The sequence below is a fragment of the Malaclemys terrapin genome, chromosome 2 (assembly GCF_027887155.1).
Source record: "Malaclemys terrapin pileata isolate rMalTer1 chromosome 2, rMalTer1.hap1, whole genome shotgun sequence".
Classification (NCBI taxonomy): domain Eukaryota; kingdom Metazoa; phylum Chordata; order Testudines; family Emydidae; genus Malaclemys; species Malaclemys terrapin.
In genome coordinates, this window is record NC_071506.1 from 118,286,940 (window position 1) to 118,301,822 (window position 14,883).

General features: G+C 40.1%; 1 protein-coding gene across 3 annotated transcripts in view; it reads left to right on the plus strand.

Moving 5' to 3' along the window:
* The window catches only part of SLC22A23 (solute carrier family 22 member 23), a 181,542-nt gene that overhangs the window by 140,361 nt on the left and 26,298 nt on the right, over positions 1-14,883 (plus strand). For 2 of the 3 annotated variants that reach the window (XM_054017564.1, XM_054017563.1), the window contains exon 5: positions 4,801-4,928. In XM_054017564.1, coding sequence (XP_053873539.1) covers positions 4,801-4,928 — 128 coding nt within the window. Of the gene's footprint in view, positions 1-4,800; positions 4,929-13,284; positions 13,381-14,883 lie in introns of all 3 variants that reach the window. The other variant, XM_054017562.1, reaches the window with a different exon arrangement.

Genomic DNA, 14,883 nt, shown 5'->3' on the forward strand with positions numbered 1-14,883 from the left:
TATCCTAATTTAAGCCAATGCAAGGAGATACAATTGTAGTGAACTAGAGATGTGAAATCAGGTTTGGGGGCTAACTTCTCTGTTTTGTTTGCTTGCTTTTTTTTCATTTGTTTGCCTTTTTTGCTTTCAAGTTTCCCATCATGCTGCCTAAAGTTTGGAAGTCAGAGCTGCAAAAATCCTGTGTGTCTGTGTCTGTGTCTGTGTCTGTGTCTGTGTCTGTGTCTGTGTCTGTGTCTGTGTCTGTGTCTGTGTCTGTGTCTGTATGCACGCCACAAGTCTGACTAGTCCCTGTGTGAGTTCACACAACCGAAATCGAAACAGGTAAAAGAAAAGTAAAATGCATTAAATATTTAAAAGAGAATTTTAACTTAATATGTTGTTTAATCGCCTGGAGTTGCGACAGAGCAATTAGGGAAATTTATTTGAGGACCTCAAGATGCATTTAATCCCTGATTTTTATGTCAGAATTTTTGGTGTCTTCCATTTCCTGCTCTTGCTCATCAGACTGAGCAATTAGAGCAACTGGAAGTCTTTCGCCTTTGGGCTTGAGTATGTCCAGTGCTGGAATCGTACAGAAGCTATAGGGGAATGAGACTTCTTTTTCCCCATTTGTTCCTGAATGACCAAAACAAAGATCTTGGCGGCCTGGAAATCCTTTACCCTCTCCTCTCCACTCTTCTTTTTCCAGTTTATGTCCCTGACAGGCTGCACAGGTTGGAAGCTGTAGCCTGTCCAGTCTTTGAAATATTTTTTTCTGAATCATCGTACTCCAAAAGGAAGTGTTCAGTTAAGGTTAGATGTGTTAGACCCCCAATGCTGCAATTGTTAGTGCGCAGGCAGACTGTCCACACGGAGGCTCCATGCAGCAGTCCACCTGCATGCTATTACTTATTGGGTTGGAGCCTCATATAGGAAATTATCTGTGTACAGCAGGTGAGAAGATACTTACACAGGTATTGAGGAAGTGAGTGTCTCTGAAGAGGGGTGTGTGTGTGTGTGTATGTGTGTGTGTGTGTATATATATATATATATAATATATATATATATATATGATTTTTAAAACCTCAGCCCTGAAGATTTTCCTGTGCTTGCCAAATATAGATGCCAGCTGTCTTACTATGGCTAAGACTGCCTCAGGGCTTATTCATCTTTCAGTGCCCAGGCCTATTTTGCTGTGGCAGCTGCTGAGAAACACTGCCTGCCTTTGACAACAGGGGCTGTTCTGCCCAGTAGGCTGTAGGCCAGCTGGTGAGTGCTCCCTGCTCTTCTTGCCTCCACCCCTCTTTGGTGTAAGCAGAATAGAGCACAGTGTGGTTTGGCTCGAGGAGAAGGATGGTGACCAGCTGCTCAGTAAAATGGTGGCAACAGCCCCTAGCCCAGCTCTGCAGGGTGTTGCATGATTGTATGCCCAAATACAGTGATTTGGCTGGGCAGCCAGGTAGCCACTTTCTAGTACAGTCACCCCATTTTCATACATACCGTCTGACCCTGACCGTTATTTTTAGGTTTTTCCCCTCTGTCCTAACTTTTCTCTCCCCAATTGCCACTATACTCTTCCTTTCTACCTTCTTTCATCCTCTCCCTCCCTTCTGTTTCTAACTCCCTCTTTACTAACATCTTGTTTATTCACCACCCCAATGATCTCCTTGACACTGGGGCTCTCCCCTTCCAAATGTACGTGAGGGCTACATTGTAGAGGGTGAGCAGGAGCCAGAGTGAATCTGAAACTTTCACCCCTCCTTTTCTTGAAGTCAGTGGAACTACTCACATATGTAAAGTTAAACTAAGTGTTTGCAGGATCAGGCCCCACATGTGGGTGAGTTGACACTCAGCCTTCCTTTTCAGTTACATTATTCAGAAAACATACATGATTGATGGGTAGGGTGAGTGGGAATAGTTTACTTGTCTGTCCTTTGGACTGTGAGCTGCACAAGGCAAGGAAACTGCCCTCTTCTCTGATGGAGAGCTCCTAAACCGTTGTAGCCACTATTAGAAAGAATTATTGAAAATAAATAATAATCCATGATGCAGCATGGAAAGATTGGGACAAAAGACAATGCTATGATACTTGTAAGGAATTTCTACCATGGAAACCATCTTCAGAACCATTAACACAATCCTTTTCCAGCAGTTGTGTACAAATAGCACTTTGCTATCAAAGGTTTCTGGAGACTTTTGTTAGTTACTAAGCAGACTGTTCCAAAGGACCATTAGAGTAGCTATTGCTGCCAGCTATCAAGGGCAAAATATTGGATGGTGTGTTGCATTCAGTGACTTTTTTTTTTTTGAGTCAATTTGCAAAATGTGCCATTTCCACAACAATATGTTCTGCTAGAAAATTTGCTGAGGCAGACACATGATATCAATGCAGTATAATGAGCTGTCAAGGGGAACGGCTCTCCTATTTGCAATACTTACTTACTGTTCTTTGACACATTGGATTGCAGGTCAGTTTTCCTTTTCATTCTCCTTATTTTAATGCATAAAATCAATATGCCTTTTTCTTCATCTAGGATTGCATTCAAGCCAAGGGTGATGTCTTGACTGTATTAACCTGAAGAGATGGCTGTTTAATGGTTCAGCTGCCTTTACTCCATTCTTTTGTCACCCTGCCCCCTCACATACATGAGACTGCATTGGTGACAAAAGTCACTGCACTGTGGTGGAATTTCTGATTAGTATAACTTTATTTTATAATGCATCTGTTACACAAACTGTGTCATCAGATGCCCTAGAGGATTAAATATACCTACTGAGTCAAAGGGAAAGAGAAATTGAGGCCTACGCAAGGGAGAAGACCACAAATCTTGTGGACCTATTTCAACTGTGTGTTTTGTAAAGTTCCACACCTGCCTGTTTGGCTCAGTATGAAAATAAATGAATTTGAAAATATAGAGGTTAATCAATTAAGATAGAGAGTTAGGGTGAACGTCTACATTTAATGGAAATAAATGAGAACTCCATGAAAAATATATATTTTTAAGGAGAACCACCCCAAAATGTTGTGTTAATGGTACAAAATTGTGTGTTTTGTATCGCAGCATACGAGCCCTTTCGTGATTATTGCTTAAACACATGTATCTGATCAAATGCTTCTTAGTTGCTCCTTATTGGATATAGGTCGTGGGGCAGCAGGTCGGATCAGGGACATATCTGACAGCAAGGGTTTTTTGTTGTTGTTGTTTTTTAATGACATACACACCAGCTGCCTCTTAGTTCCTGATTTATCAGAGCTTTCATATGTGAACTAGTAATTTCTGACGACATCTACTACTAATCAGTGTTAAGCCTGCATCTCTTAAACAGCCTACCCTTCATCAGACAATCTGTTAGCTCTCCAAACTCGCACAAGTCTTACTTTTAGACTTGGTTAGATATTAATAGATTTTTAAGGCCAGGCAGTACCCCTAGATAATCTGCTCTGACCTCTTTTATAGTACACGCTGCTGTATGCAGGTAAAACTGATATTTTTCATATATTCTGTTCTTTCTTGAGGTACAATGTTAATCAGATTTCTATGAACTCTCATCCACATTGCTCCTTTGAAGTTCATATCAAAGGTGGATGTTTTCCCATGTTGCTCATCCACCACCCTCAGGAATAATGGCGTATTAAGCGTATATGGTGTGTCCTCTGACACACTCGCTGTTAAATCAGAAGTAAGTATTTGAAGTTCCCCTACATGGTTCAGCACTGTTTCCTGTGAGGTTTATATTCAAAGTGGCATTCCATTTTACTTGACTTAATTCCATATTTGATGATATTGTACAGAGGAGTCTCCCATATGGGGTATTTTTATGCAGAATATCACACAAATAAAGCAATATTATTTTCACTATAGGGAGCTTTCGTTGTAACAAAATTGAACATAGTGTTAAGCTACTTATTACATATTTATCCATACTAGGACTAGACATATCACTGCTCTGTCAAAATATCTTAAAATCTGTTTATGAAGCTGGACATTTTTGACTTCTAGGGGAAAAAGTGTTTTGCAGATAATTTTAAACAATCTGCCTTAAAACAAAATCAACATTGTGTTGTAATCATAAACCAGTTCAATAGGGTATTTTCCTCCTCCAGCTTTAAAAAACTTGCAGTCACTTCCTTAACCAGAGCGCTGGGTGAGAATTGCCATTTGGAAACTGTCCCACTCTTTTACTCGGTTGGCAGCTGGTGGCTTTTGCTGACCGTGCTTCCTAGGGCTTTCCTACATGGCCAGTTAGTGTGCGGTAAGCAAGCCAGGGTGTGAATCTACAGAGCGCCAGCTTGCAGCTCTCTAACTCAGCATGTGGGTACTTCAACAGCCATGCTCCAGGACTTCCACTGCGCTGTATCAGTCTCCACACAGAGTTAGCACATGCGAAACTGGAGCACTGTAGATTCACACCCTGACTTGCCACACACTAACTCACCATGTAGACAAGTCTCCCCAACCCTTTCATACATTGTACTAATGGGCACAATCCTGTTACCCTGCCTTATTTTGTTTTATACTACCCCATTTTACAAAAGAGGTGATGCAACAGGAATTGGTCTCTATGTGCATCTGTATAAAAGAAAACATGGTGGGAGGGTGAGATATTAAATACCCCTGGATAGTTTATATAGTGGGAATCTTACCCTTTGTTTTTGAACTGTTTGTAAAAAGCATCCTTTTTTTAAATGTTCAGGCAATTCTTACTTTACCATTTCCATGTTATTACTTTATTCTCAAATAGTGTAAGTCGACAAATGCAGTTGCCTCTCATTGATAAATCCTTGGAAGCATCCACTAACACATTTTGTATCTCTTGAAGTATTTTCCCGGAGTCCCTTCGGTGGCTGATGGCTACACAACAATTTGAGGCAGCCAAGAAACTTATTCTTCACTTCACTAACAAGAACGAGATGAACATTGAAAGTGATATCAAAGGAGTGATGCCCGGTGAGTAGGTTTGCCGAACAAGTCAGGCAGTGGAAGTCCAGACATACGAATTGCTTTGTTTTTTGCAAGTATTCATGTGGCATAACTGCCCCGGATTAAATAATCAAGCCACCGTCTGTAAAATTACCCTATTTATTCATTCATTTTACAATTGTTGAAATACAGTCCTGAACTCAGTAGCTGTGTTTAAATTACTCTGCTTATTGGATAGTCCTAGCAGCTATATCATTTCTCATTTTTCAGTGCAATATGTTTTTAGAGATGTCTCTCAATACATTTCACCATGGCTAGAGAGACCACCATTAGCCTTTTTCTATTAGCCTTTGTCTATAAATGAGATTATGCTCTTCAGAACACATTAATTTATTCATATCGAAAAGTGGCAGCAGCCAAGCAACAAATTCTAAGTAATATCCATTAAGCAGATCTAAAAATAGTCCCAATTTCTTTCCATTTCTTAAAATCTTATTTTGCTAGTCATTTCACTTTCCTTTTTAAGTCACTTTGAATTTTTAAGACAGTTTTCTGGTGATGGTCAAGGTAGCTTTTGTTGGAAATGTAAACCCGGTTGGCTGGCTGCTTAAAGCTTTTAAGAAAAGCAGACTATTATTGTCGCTAAGATTGTCATTGACATGGTGATGTTATTGTCCTTCAGAGTGTTTCAGAAAGCGAAGGGCTTTATATGGCTCTGTCTGTGTACAATTATAACAAAGAAGAAAATTTTTCTGGAGCTCCTCCATCTCTGTTGTTACACCTGTCAAATTCTTGTCAAGCTCCCCTTTACTCTTCAAAGCACTGGCAGTGCCCAGAAATACCCTTAGAATGTCCCTTAGAATCAGTATCTGAACGGTCACCCAGAAGCCAGCTAGTACATTTTTTCAGTGTACTTTTATGGCTTAACTGTTCTTCGGTTAAGTCTGCTCTCACTGCCCATCACTATGAATTAGTGCATTTCACCCCAGTACAGAAAACTCGTTCAATACCTCATGAGCAACTGAAATCCCAATTAAACCCTTAACAGGGGAATAGATTAATCCATAGGTTCTTGCGATGGCCTTCTCTGCACTCAGGTGAATTTCACCCACAGAATGAAAAATGTCGCTATTGCACCAGAAGCTAATAGACTAAATGATACTCTTATCCTCAATATTTGTACATTAAAAATTGAAATCCTAGCCAGATGTTTGCTTCATCTTGATATTTATATCAAGTGGTCTGTTATGTGCTGAGTGTGGCCCAATCTACTCTGTTGTGATGCTTATTAGATTATAATATTGTTTTATGTATATATTGTGGTAAACTGTCAATATATATTCTATCTTAGATTACAGTATGTGTATGTAAATTATATGAAATATTAGAAAAAAACTACATTAAAAAATGTTATTTAGGACTTGGGTTTTAAAATCAAGTACTAGAAAGTTCGGAAATACATTTGGCAACCTGAATTCTCCCTCATGGGCATCCAACCTGTTGAGTGAATGGGACAGGATAAAGTCTGATTCACAACTTAGCTCCTTTGGCACAATAGAACTTTCTATAATAAGGCTAAAGCTCTCCTGTGCAAGAGACAGAACTTTCTTGGGGGCTGGTCCAAACCTGTGGAATCAACTCCCCCAGGAATTAAGGACCATCACAAATCTCATCACCAAATGCAAGGTGCGTTTTTTTTTTACCTTGCCTTCTCTAACATAAACATATAACAGTGAGTGTGTATATATTATTGAAAACAAAACAAAAAACCACACAACTTCCAAAACAAAATACATGATAGATCTTCCTCGTGTTGCTTAATGCACTGCTGGAAGGTGCTCAGATACTATGCTGAAGAGGGTAGCCTGAGAACCTATATAGAATAGAATATCATGTCCTATGGAAAATATAATATGTGATCATGTAATTTAAAAACTGTATCTTAATGCATACACACAAGGGGGGTCAAATTAAAGGCACACGGGCAACTTTAAAATCAACATATCCGAACTTTATACTACAGATGTTCCTTGGGTTACACAAACCCGACTTGCGCAAATCCAGACTTATGGAAAAAGTTCCGTAAGCTCTTTTTTTTTTTTTTGCTTAATTGTCGGGTATACGTTCCCGATTTACGCAAAATTCGACTTACGCAAGGCATTCCAGAACGGAACGCTTACGTAAGTCGGGGAGCATCTGTATTTGAATTTGCAACCTAAATAACCTTTTTTAACTGTAGTGGAAGGGCTGATTTGTGTGTTTAGTTTTGTATGTTTACAATTTGTATTCAGTTTGGAGAGCTGCATTGACTTGAAATCCTTTATTCATCTTATATTGTGTGATATGGCATAGGGCTAAGGCATTATATTAATTAAAAACAGTTATTTTTAATGTAATTTCCTGGGGGATTTTTTAAAAGGAAAAAGGTTAAAACAAATTCTGTCACATACAACTGTAACCTACAGGAGACATTTTAACAATATTTTCAGTGGAGGAAGATGAATTGTTAACTATCAGAATGGTTTTGTGGCTATTATCGTGCATATTCCTAGCTAGTTACTTTTTCTCATCGATGGTCCCATAGCAGAGAGACACAAATATGACTCCCTGTCATTCATTATTAAGAGGAAGCCTTACTTCTATGTGTGAGATATAAGAATGGCCATACTGGGTCAGACCAATGGCCCATCCTGCTCAGTATCCTCTTTTGACTGTGGCCAGTGCCAGGTGCTTCAGAGGAAATGAACAGAACAGGGCAAATTATCAAGTGATCATAGGATGACCAGACAGCAAATGTGAAAAATCAGGATGGGGGTGGAGGGTGGGGGGTAATAGGAGCCTATATAAGAAAAAGACCCCAAAATCAGGACTGTCCCTATACAGTCGGGACATCTGGTCACTCTAAGTGATTCATCCCCTGTCATCCAGTCCCAGCTTCTGGTAATCAGAGATTTATTGACACTCAGAGCATGGGGTTGCTTCCCTGACCATCTTGGCTAATAGCCATTGATAAATAAGTTCTTGGAGAATAGATACAATTATTTTCTGAACACATTATAATTTTGGCCTTCGCAACATCCCCCAGCAATGAGTTCCACAGGTTGGCTGTGCATTGTGTGACGAAGTACTTGTTTAGGTTTATTTTAATCCTGCTGCCTGCTGATTTCATTGGGTAGCCACTGGTTCTTGTATTATGAGAAAGCGTAAATAACATTTCCTTATTAACTTTCTCCGTGCCATTCATGATTTTATAGACCTCTATCAAATCCCCCTAAGAGCATTTCTTGATGCTATGGCTTTTGTCTCCATCTCTGGATACATCCATGCACACCAGCTGTCAATAAATGTTGCTGATGTTACCCTTTGCAAACTTAGTTGAGATACTGTTAAGAAACAGGACACATCTGTTTCTGCCTCCTCACTGATGCCAATGCTATCTTTTTCTCTCTCCCTGAGCTTTTGTTCAATTTGTTTTGTTTTGTTTTAAACTATCCTGGCAGCCCCATATGTTAAGGTTTCCCTGTCTGCCGTGCTAGGGGGATGCATTATAGAAAACACTAGCAAGAGGGCAAAATGTTCTTAACTGAAAACCCTTATTTCTTTGCTTAGATTAGTGTTGTAGGTTAAATCAAGAGAGTGAGGGGGGATGTCAGAAAAGTCTTGGCTTTGAATGCTCAAAGAACCTGATCTGCATGTAAACTGTAGATTTCTGACTACACGGGTTAGTAAGCAGAGAAAAACAGATCATCATTGTGGTCGCCAAGGCAAATCCTAGAGAGCCATAGCCTCCTTGGAGACTCTGGATGCCATCCAGCTCCATCTCTAGCTAGGTCCTTAAGGTGATCTGTCTGGATATTCAGTTTATGTTCATTGGCAAGCTTATCGTTCCACTAGAGCTTTTGGTGATCACGTGATTGCCAGCCACGTAGCAGCATTCCTTGGTAAACATACTTTGTGATTTGCTGGTCTTCCGTTCTAATAATACATCCATACCAAGAAAGCCGCCGAAAACAAACCAGTGCTGATGGAGGCAGTTGCTGAGTTCATCTACAAATATCTTCACTGCTGATCTTGTCCTGCCTCTTAATATGTAACAAGTGACAAACACAACAACAACAACAACAAAAAATTTTTAAGTTGTTCTTCAGTCTTCTTTAGCACCCCCATTTCACTGACCTGCAACTGAGTTGGTATAATTGTGATTTTATAGATCTGCAGCTTTGTAGTAACCTAGATGTCCCAGTGTCTCCACAGAGGCCTCTGAAAGAGCTGGAACGTGGCAGTTGCTGCTACTATAGGAGTATTAGCATTTTTCCACCCTCCTCCAGCACTGTCTGTGATGCTTCCCAAGTATTGAAAGTTGCCACTTGCTTGATCTCAATCCTGACATGTTAAACCTGAGCTGGCTGTAATGGAGGCTGCTTGTTGATAATGGGCAGGGACTTCGTTTTTTCTGGATTAATAACCAGCGCAATGTGTGTTGCTTCTTGCCAGAAGAGAGTGGCTCTTAGCTGCAGCGATTCACCAAACTGAGCCAGGGAGATGTCATTAGTGTCATTCGCTGTCTCAAAACAAACTGACGTTCAGCTCGACACCACCGAGAGTGCCTCATCAACCTTATCCATCAGCCAGTCAGTGGCAATATTGAGCAATGATGGTGACAAGATGCAGCCTTGCCAAACTTCTGTGGGAAATACGGATCCATGCCGTGTATCTGCCACTGATGCAAACACAGCTTTCTGTTCTATTCTAGGGCTCCTCTGTCAATGACAGTATCGTCCCAGGAATGCTGTATCACCTCATGACATCCCACAAACTTGCTCGATGCACTGACTCAGAGACCTGACAGAAGTCTATAAAAAGTGCTGCGCATGGCTTACTAAATTCAGCCATCTTCTCAAAAAGCTGTCTCCGGGTAAAGATCTGGCTGAAAGTGGAGGGACCAGGTCTGAAACTGCACTGAGTATCCCAGCCTTTGCCCCACAGTGCATCGCTGATTCAAGACACAAATTCAGAAGCAAAGACATTCCCTGGGACCAATAACAGTGTAATACTTCTAGCTGCTACAATTGGCCGTATCACCCTGTTTGGACAGAGGCAGAATAACACCCTTCTTCTAGTCATTGAGGATGATGTTAGCGTGTTAGATGGTCTGGAAGAATACGAAACTGTGGCACAATACTCTCCTCTGTTACCCTACAGGGTCGGTGCGTTCACATCGTGAGGGCGTTTCTACTGAAGCTGACTGACCACCCTGTGACAATCCGCTCAAGTGTCCTTGAAGCTGAAAAGGTCAAGGGTTTGTGTCTGCCACTGGGGCAAAAATGACCAATGAAAACCTGGTCATCAGTGCAAAAGGGCCATCCTGGTATCTTGCATGTTGGCAGCAAATGAGGAAAGCAGATGCTTCTGCTTTATGTTTTAAGTGTTGAGTGAAGGATGGGCGATAAGCTTGTACTTGTACACAACAGGTGTCGGGGGCAGTGTCTCAATATTGGTGCAGAAATTCCATATTTTCATTTTTCCTATTGTTGAGCTGTCCGCCAGTCTATTTTAACTGCCTTGTGTCTTCCAGCGGAAAAGACAGTGTATAGCTTTGCTTTAGCTAGGATCCCATTGTCTCGCAATATTCTGACTCACTATATTATCACACATAGCCCTGTGTGACAGAATTACACAATACATCTAAATGATAGACTGCTTCCGTAGGTCCCTAGCAATGAAAATGTGACGCAATCTGCAGCTGGAAAACCCACTGTAATTCTGCTTGTATGTTTCCATCAAATTAATATGTGCAACACAACAGATCATTACAGCAACTACTTTAGTCACAGAAATGCCCTGAGGAAGTTCGTGAATGCTGATTCTTTATTATAGAGCTTATAAGTGGGCGAACTAGTTTTTGGGTGGAGGGGAAACTCCTTGGACTTGAATTTCAGTCCAAACAGTGAACAGATTCTGAGCCCTTTGTAAATTTCATGTTGTTCACACTACTTGGTGCAAGTCCTCATCTGTCCACTTGCTGATGACACTGCGACTCAAACTGCCTCAGTGTGCGCCTGAACCAAAGCCTATTGAAGTCAATAGGAAGATGGACCACATGATGAAAAAAAGTAAGGGGCAGAAGAATTAGAACCCCCTGGAAATTCACACAATAGAGCCTCTCGGGTGAATTAACCTCTTAAAGGGTCTCTCTGAAGGAATAAATGGAATGATTTGACAGCAGTCCCATCCACACCTGTAAAGGTACGTAGTCAGGGCAGCAAAACCTCATATAAGGTACATCTGCCCCAGAGCTGGAGGCATAATTTGCATTCTTTGATCACGCTGTGTAGCCACGGCAGCACGAGGGGCTAGCCGCCCAACTATGAAACTAGGGTTTCAGATGGGCTCATGCTCGAGTTGGCTATCCCATTCCGCCACTCAGACAGTTGTGGTTATGCTTCTATTTTTATCATGCTAGCTCAATCAGAGCTAGCATGGGTATATGTACCCAAGCTGGAAATTATACCTCCAGCTCCAGTGTAGACTTAGCCATAATCAACAGTGTCAAAAGCAGCTGAAAAGTCTAGGTACATTGGCAAAGACATCTGATCCTAAGTTATCAGTATGAGGACAACCTTAACCAACAAGACCAGCACAGTCTCACGGCCATAACTGCACCAAAAAACAAACTAATGAGAAAAAACAAGCTTATCTGATGACTCTAGATGAGTGCAAATTTGCATTGCTCCAACCTTCTCAGTAGCCTTGCACAGAGAGGTAATCTGGTGTTCGTTATAAGCTATACTTTTCTGAGAGACAGAATAAAGGAGAAAACTCCTCCTCTTCTGATATTTTTATTTTTCATTGCTTAACAGCCACCTTGATTTTTGCCAGGAACAGTTTGTTTCATGAAGATATTTTGCCTTTACAAATCATATTGTCACCACCAATTAGACATACTAATTAGAGTTGATTTGAAAAATGAAAAACTAGTTCACAAAGAATTTGAAATTTCTAAGTTCTTTTCATTTCAAACTTTATAATCACCCCTTTTTCTTGATTTTTTTTTTTTTTTTTTTTAATCAAAAAAACATTGTGGACATTTTTGTTTACTAAAACCCTGTTTTTATACATGGAATATCTCTAAGCATGGTGATAACATTTTTATAATTTTGATAAACGTTTATTAAAATGTAACCTTTTTTCACAATAAAGGAATATTGTGACCATGTTGACAGGAAAAATTTTGCATTCAAAGAAGTAAATTTTTTATGGGAAAATCTTCCACCAGAACCAATCCAAGTGTTTCCTTTGGTGAGGCATACAAACAACCTGCATTTCAGGGTAGCTAAAAGACAAGTTGTTTTTAACCAAAGAAGACTGTAAATCACAAGGAAGCATATAGATGACAGATCATCTTGAGGAAGGAGTAGAGGAATGGTTTGTGGAGGGATTTTGAAGTCACAAAACTCCATTGTGCCTGTACATTATTAAAGGATTGTATTCATTTTAAATAGTTTGTATATTGTGGTGATAGGATACACTCTACACTTGAGACAAAGGGTCAGATCCTCAGCTCATGTAAATCCGCGTAACTCCATTGAAGTCACTAGAAGTGCACTGATTTACACCATGTCAGGATCTAGACCATTATTTACAGTTAAGTAAAAGGTGACTACATCACTGTTTTAGTTTATTCTCTGCTATGGGCTACTTGAAAGTCTATACTGGTAAATGTCTTCGTTTCAGACCTGATGCTTCCATGGAAACCTGCCTTTGTGTGTGTTTCTTTTTGTATATGGTGACGGAGACACTTTTGTAAATTCCTTGATTAAAAAATAACTACTTGACCAGACTGAATAACAGAAGTCCCTTCTTTACTTATCTCTGAATGAAAATCTAATCTGGAATGCCTCTCTTGACATTCAGGAGGCAGATGTTCATTTCCAAGATATGGCCCATCAGCATAAGAGAGTTGAAACAATACTTAAAGTGTACAGGGAAAAAATGCAGATAGCAGAGAGTGAGTAATCCAATTGGAAATGAGAACTTGCAGGGAGTTCCATGTGACTCAGAAAAATAGGTGAAATTTGCAGCCTATTTCTAAATCACAGGAGCAGAATTGCTTCTGAAATAATATGCATTCCTTAGTCCATTCAGATGTATTACTATGATGATATAATGATGACAAATGCTGTATGTCAGTAGAGTTCCATATGTGCTATTTGGTTGTTTTTCAGTTGTAGGAAGCTACATTTAAAAAAAAAAAAAAAAAGCGTGCAAAGTCAAACACTCAAAAGTTAGGAATAGATTGCCTGTGCAGCCTTAATTTGGCCTCCTTGTGTTTGTGCTATGAAACAATCTTTAATTACATGATCACAAGTTATTTTTTCCACAGGACCCTTGCCTCACTCAGTGCACAGGATGGACGATTCTCCTGGAATGAAGCTATTGTCTGTAGGATCCCTACCTCATTTGTTGCAGAAGTTGGAAGGTGTGTAGTGAATGAGGCAGAGGATTGCAGGAGGAGAAAGAACAGTGTCATGATTAAGGCAGCTGAATGCTGCCCTGAAGCATTGGATTCTATCCCTGTCTCTGCCACAGAGTTCCTCTGTGATTCTGGCCAAGGCACTTAAGCCAAACTTTTCACTGGTGGCCACTAATTGTGTGTTCCTCTTTTTCTGGGTGTCTGGCTTGATACCCTAGGTTCTGATTTACAGATGAGCTGAGCATTATCAGCTGTAGCTTAAGTTAATGGGAGCTATGATTTGAGCATGGAATGTGCTATATAATGCTAAGTACTCTGAAAAATCAAGGCCTAAGTTTTTTCCAGTGGGCACCAAAAACGGTGGATATCTTTGACAATTTCAGCCTAAAACTCTGTGCTTCAGTTTCCCATCCATAAAATGGGGGTGGTAATACCCCTAGGCTCACTGAAAAGTTGTAAAGATAATTTCATTCGTCTTTGTGAAGAGTTCAGGTGCTCTGGTGAGAGCACCATAGAAATGCCCACAAGGAAATTAATAATTTTGTATTCAATACAGGGTTTGGATGATGTGCATGAAATAAGGCCTAAGGCCACACATTGAACAAGGAGGATAAAAAGAAATATTAAATAACCCCCCCATTCACTGCATAAAGAGGAAATCTTGTGGGGAAAAAATAGCATGTGATCATGTAATTAAAGACTGTATCATAATGCATACACACAAGGGGACTGAATTAAGGTTGCAAGTGAAACCTTTAATCTGGCACTTCCTAACGTGTGTTTGGAACCTTAATGTTCTTTAACATTGATTTTAAAAAATGTAATTTACTACAGATGGGCATCATGGGCTAATAAAATTAATACAGGATAGGGAGTCAGGAACCCTAGAGTTGTAATCCTATCTCTGCCACTGACTGGCTGTTTGGTGAGCAGATTACTTTCCCTCTCTGTGCCTCAGATCTCCCTCCTGCAAAATGGGTTTTGTGAGGATTAGTTCTCTGTAAAATACTTTGATAGTGAAAAGAGCTGTGAAAGTGTTTAAATGTTATTGCTACTAACATTTGAAAGTGTAAGGTATGCATGTCCCCCTCCAGGGCTCTAGAATCAAACCATGCCCATGGACTACAGGTGGTTTTGAATGTCCTTTTGCTGGGCTTTGGTTGACAAGCTTTGCTTCTTTCTCTTTGTCACAAGGCAGAAGGTAAGAGGTAGGTTAAAAGCATTATAGATTTTGGGTTGGTAATAATGGGCTCAAATTAGTTTCATCTGAAAGCAGCACGTCTGAAATGCAGAGAATCCCATGAAAATTCAACAGCTTCAAAGTTTGTACAGAGGAATCGGAGGCTGATTTATTTTTTTTCATGAGGCCGTTATAGTTCCTAATGAATAGTTCTAGTTTCCACTGAAGTTATAAAGAGCTTCCTTGTTCATCATTTTCCTGCTCTTTCCCTGAGTGGAAATGTTACAAATAGTGATGCTGTGGAGAACAGGAAGGCATATAATGGGGCT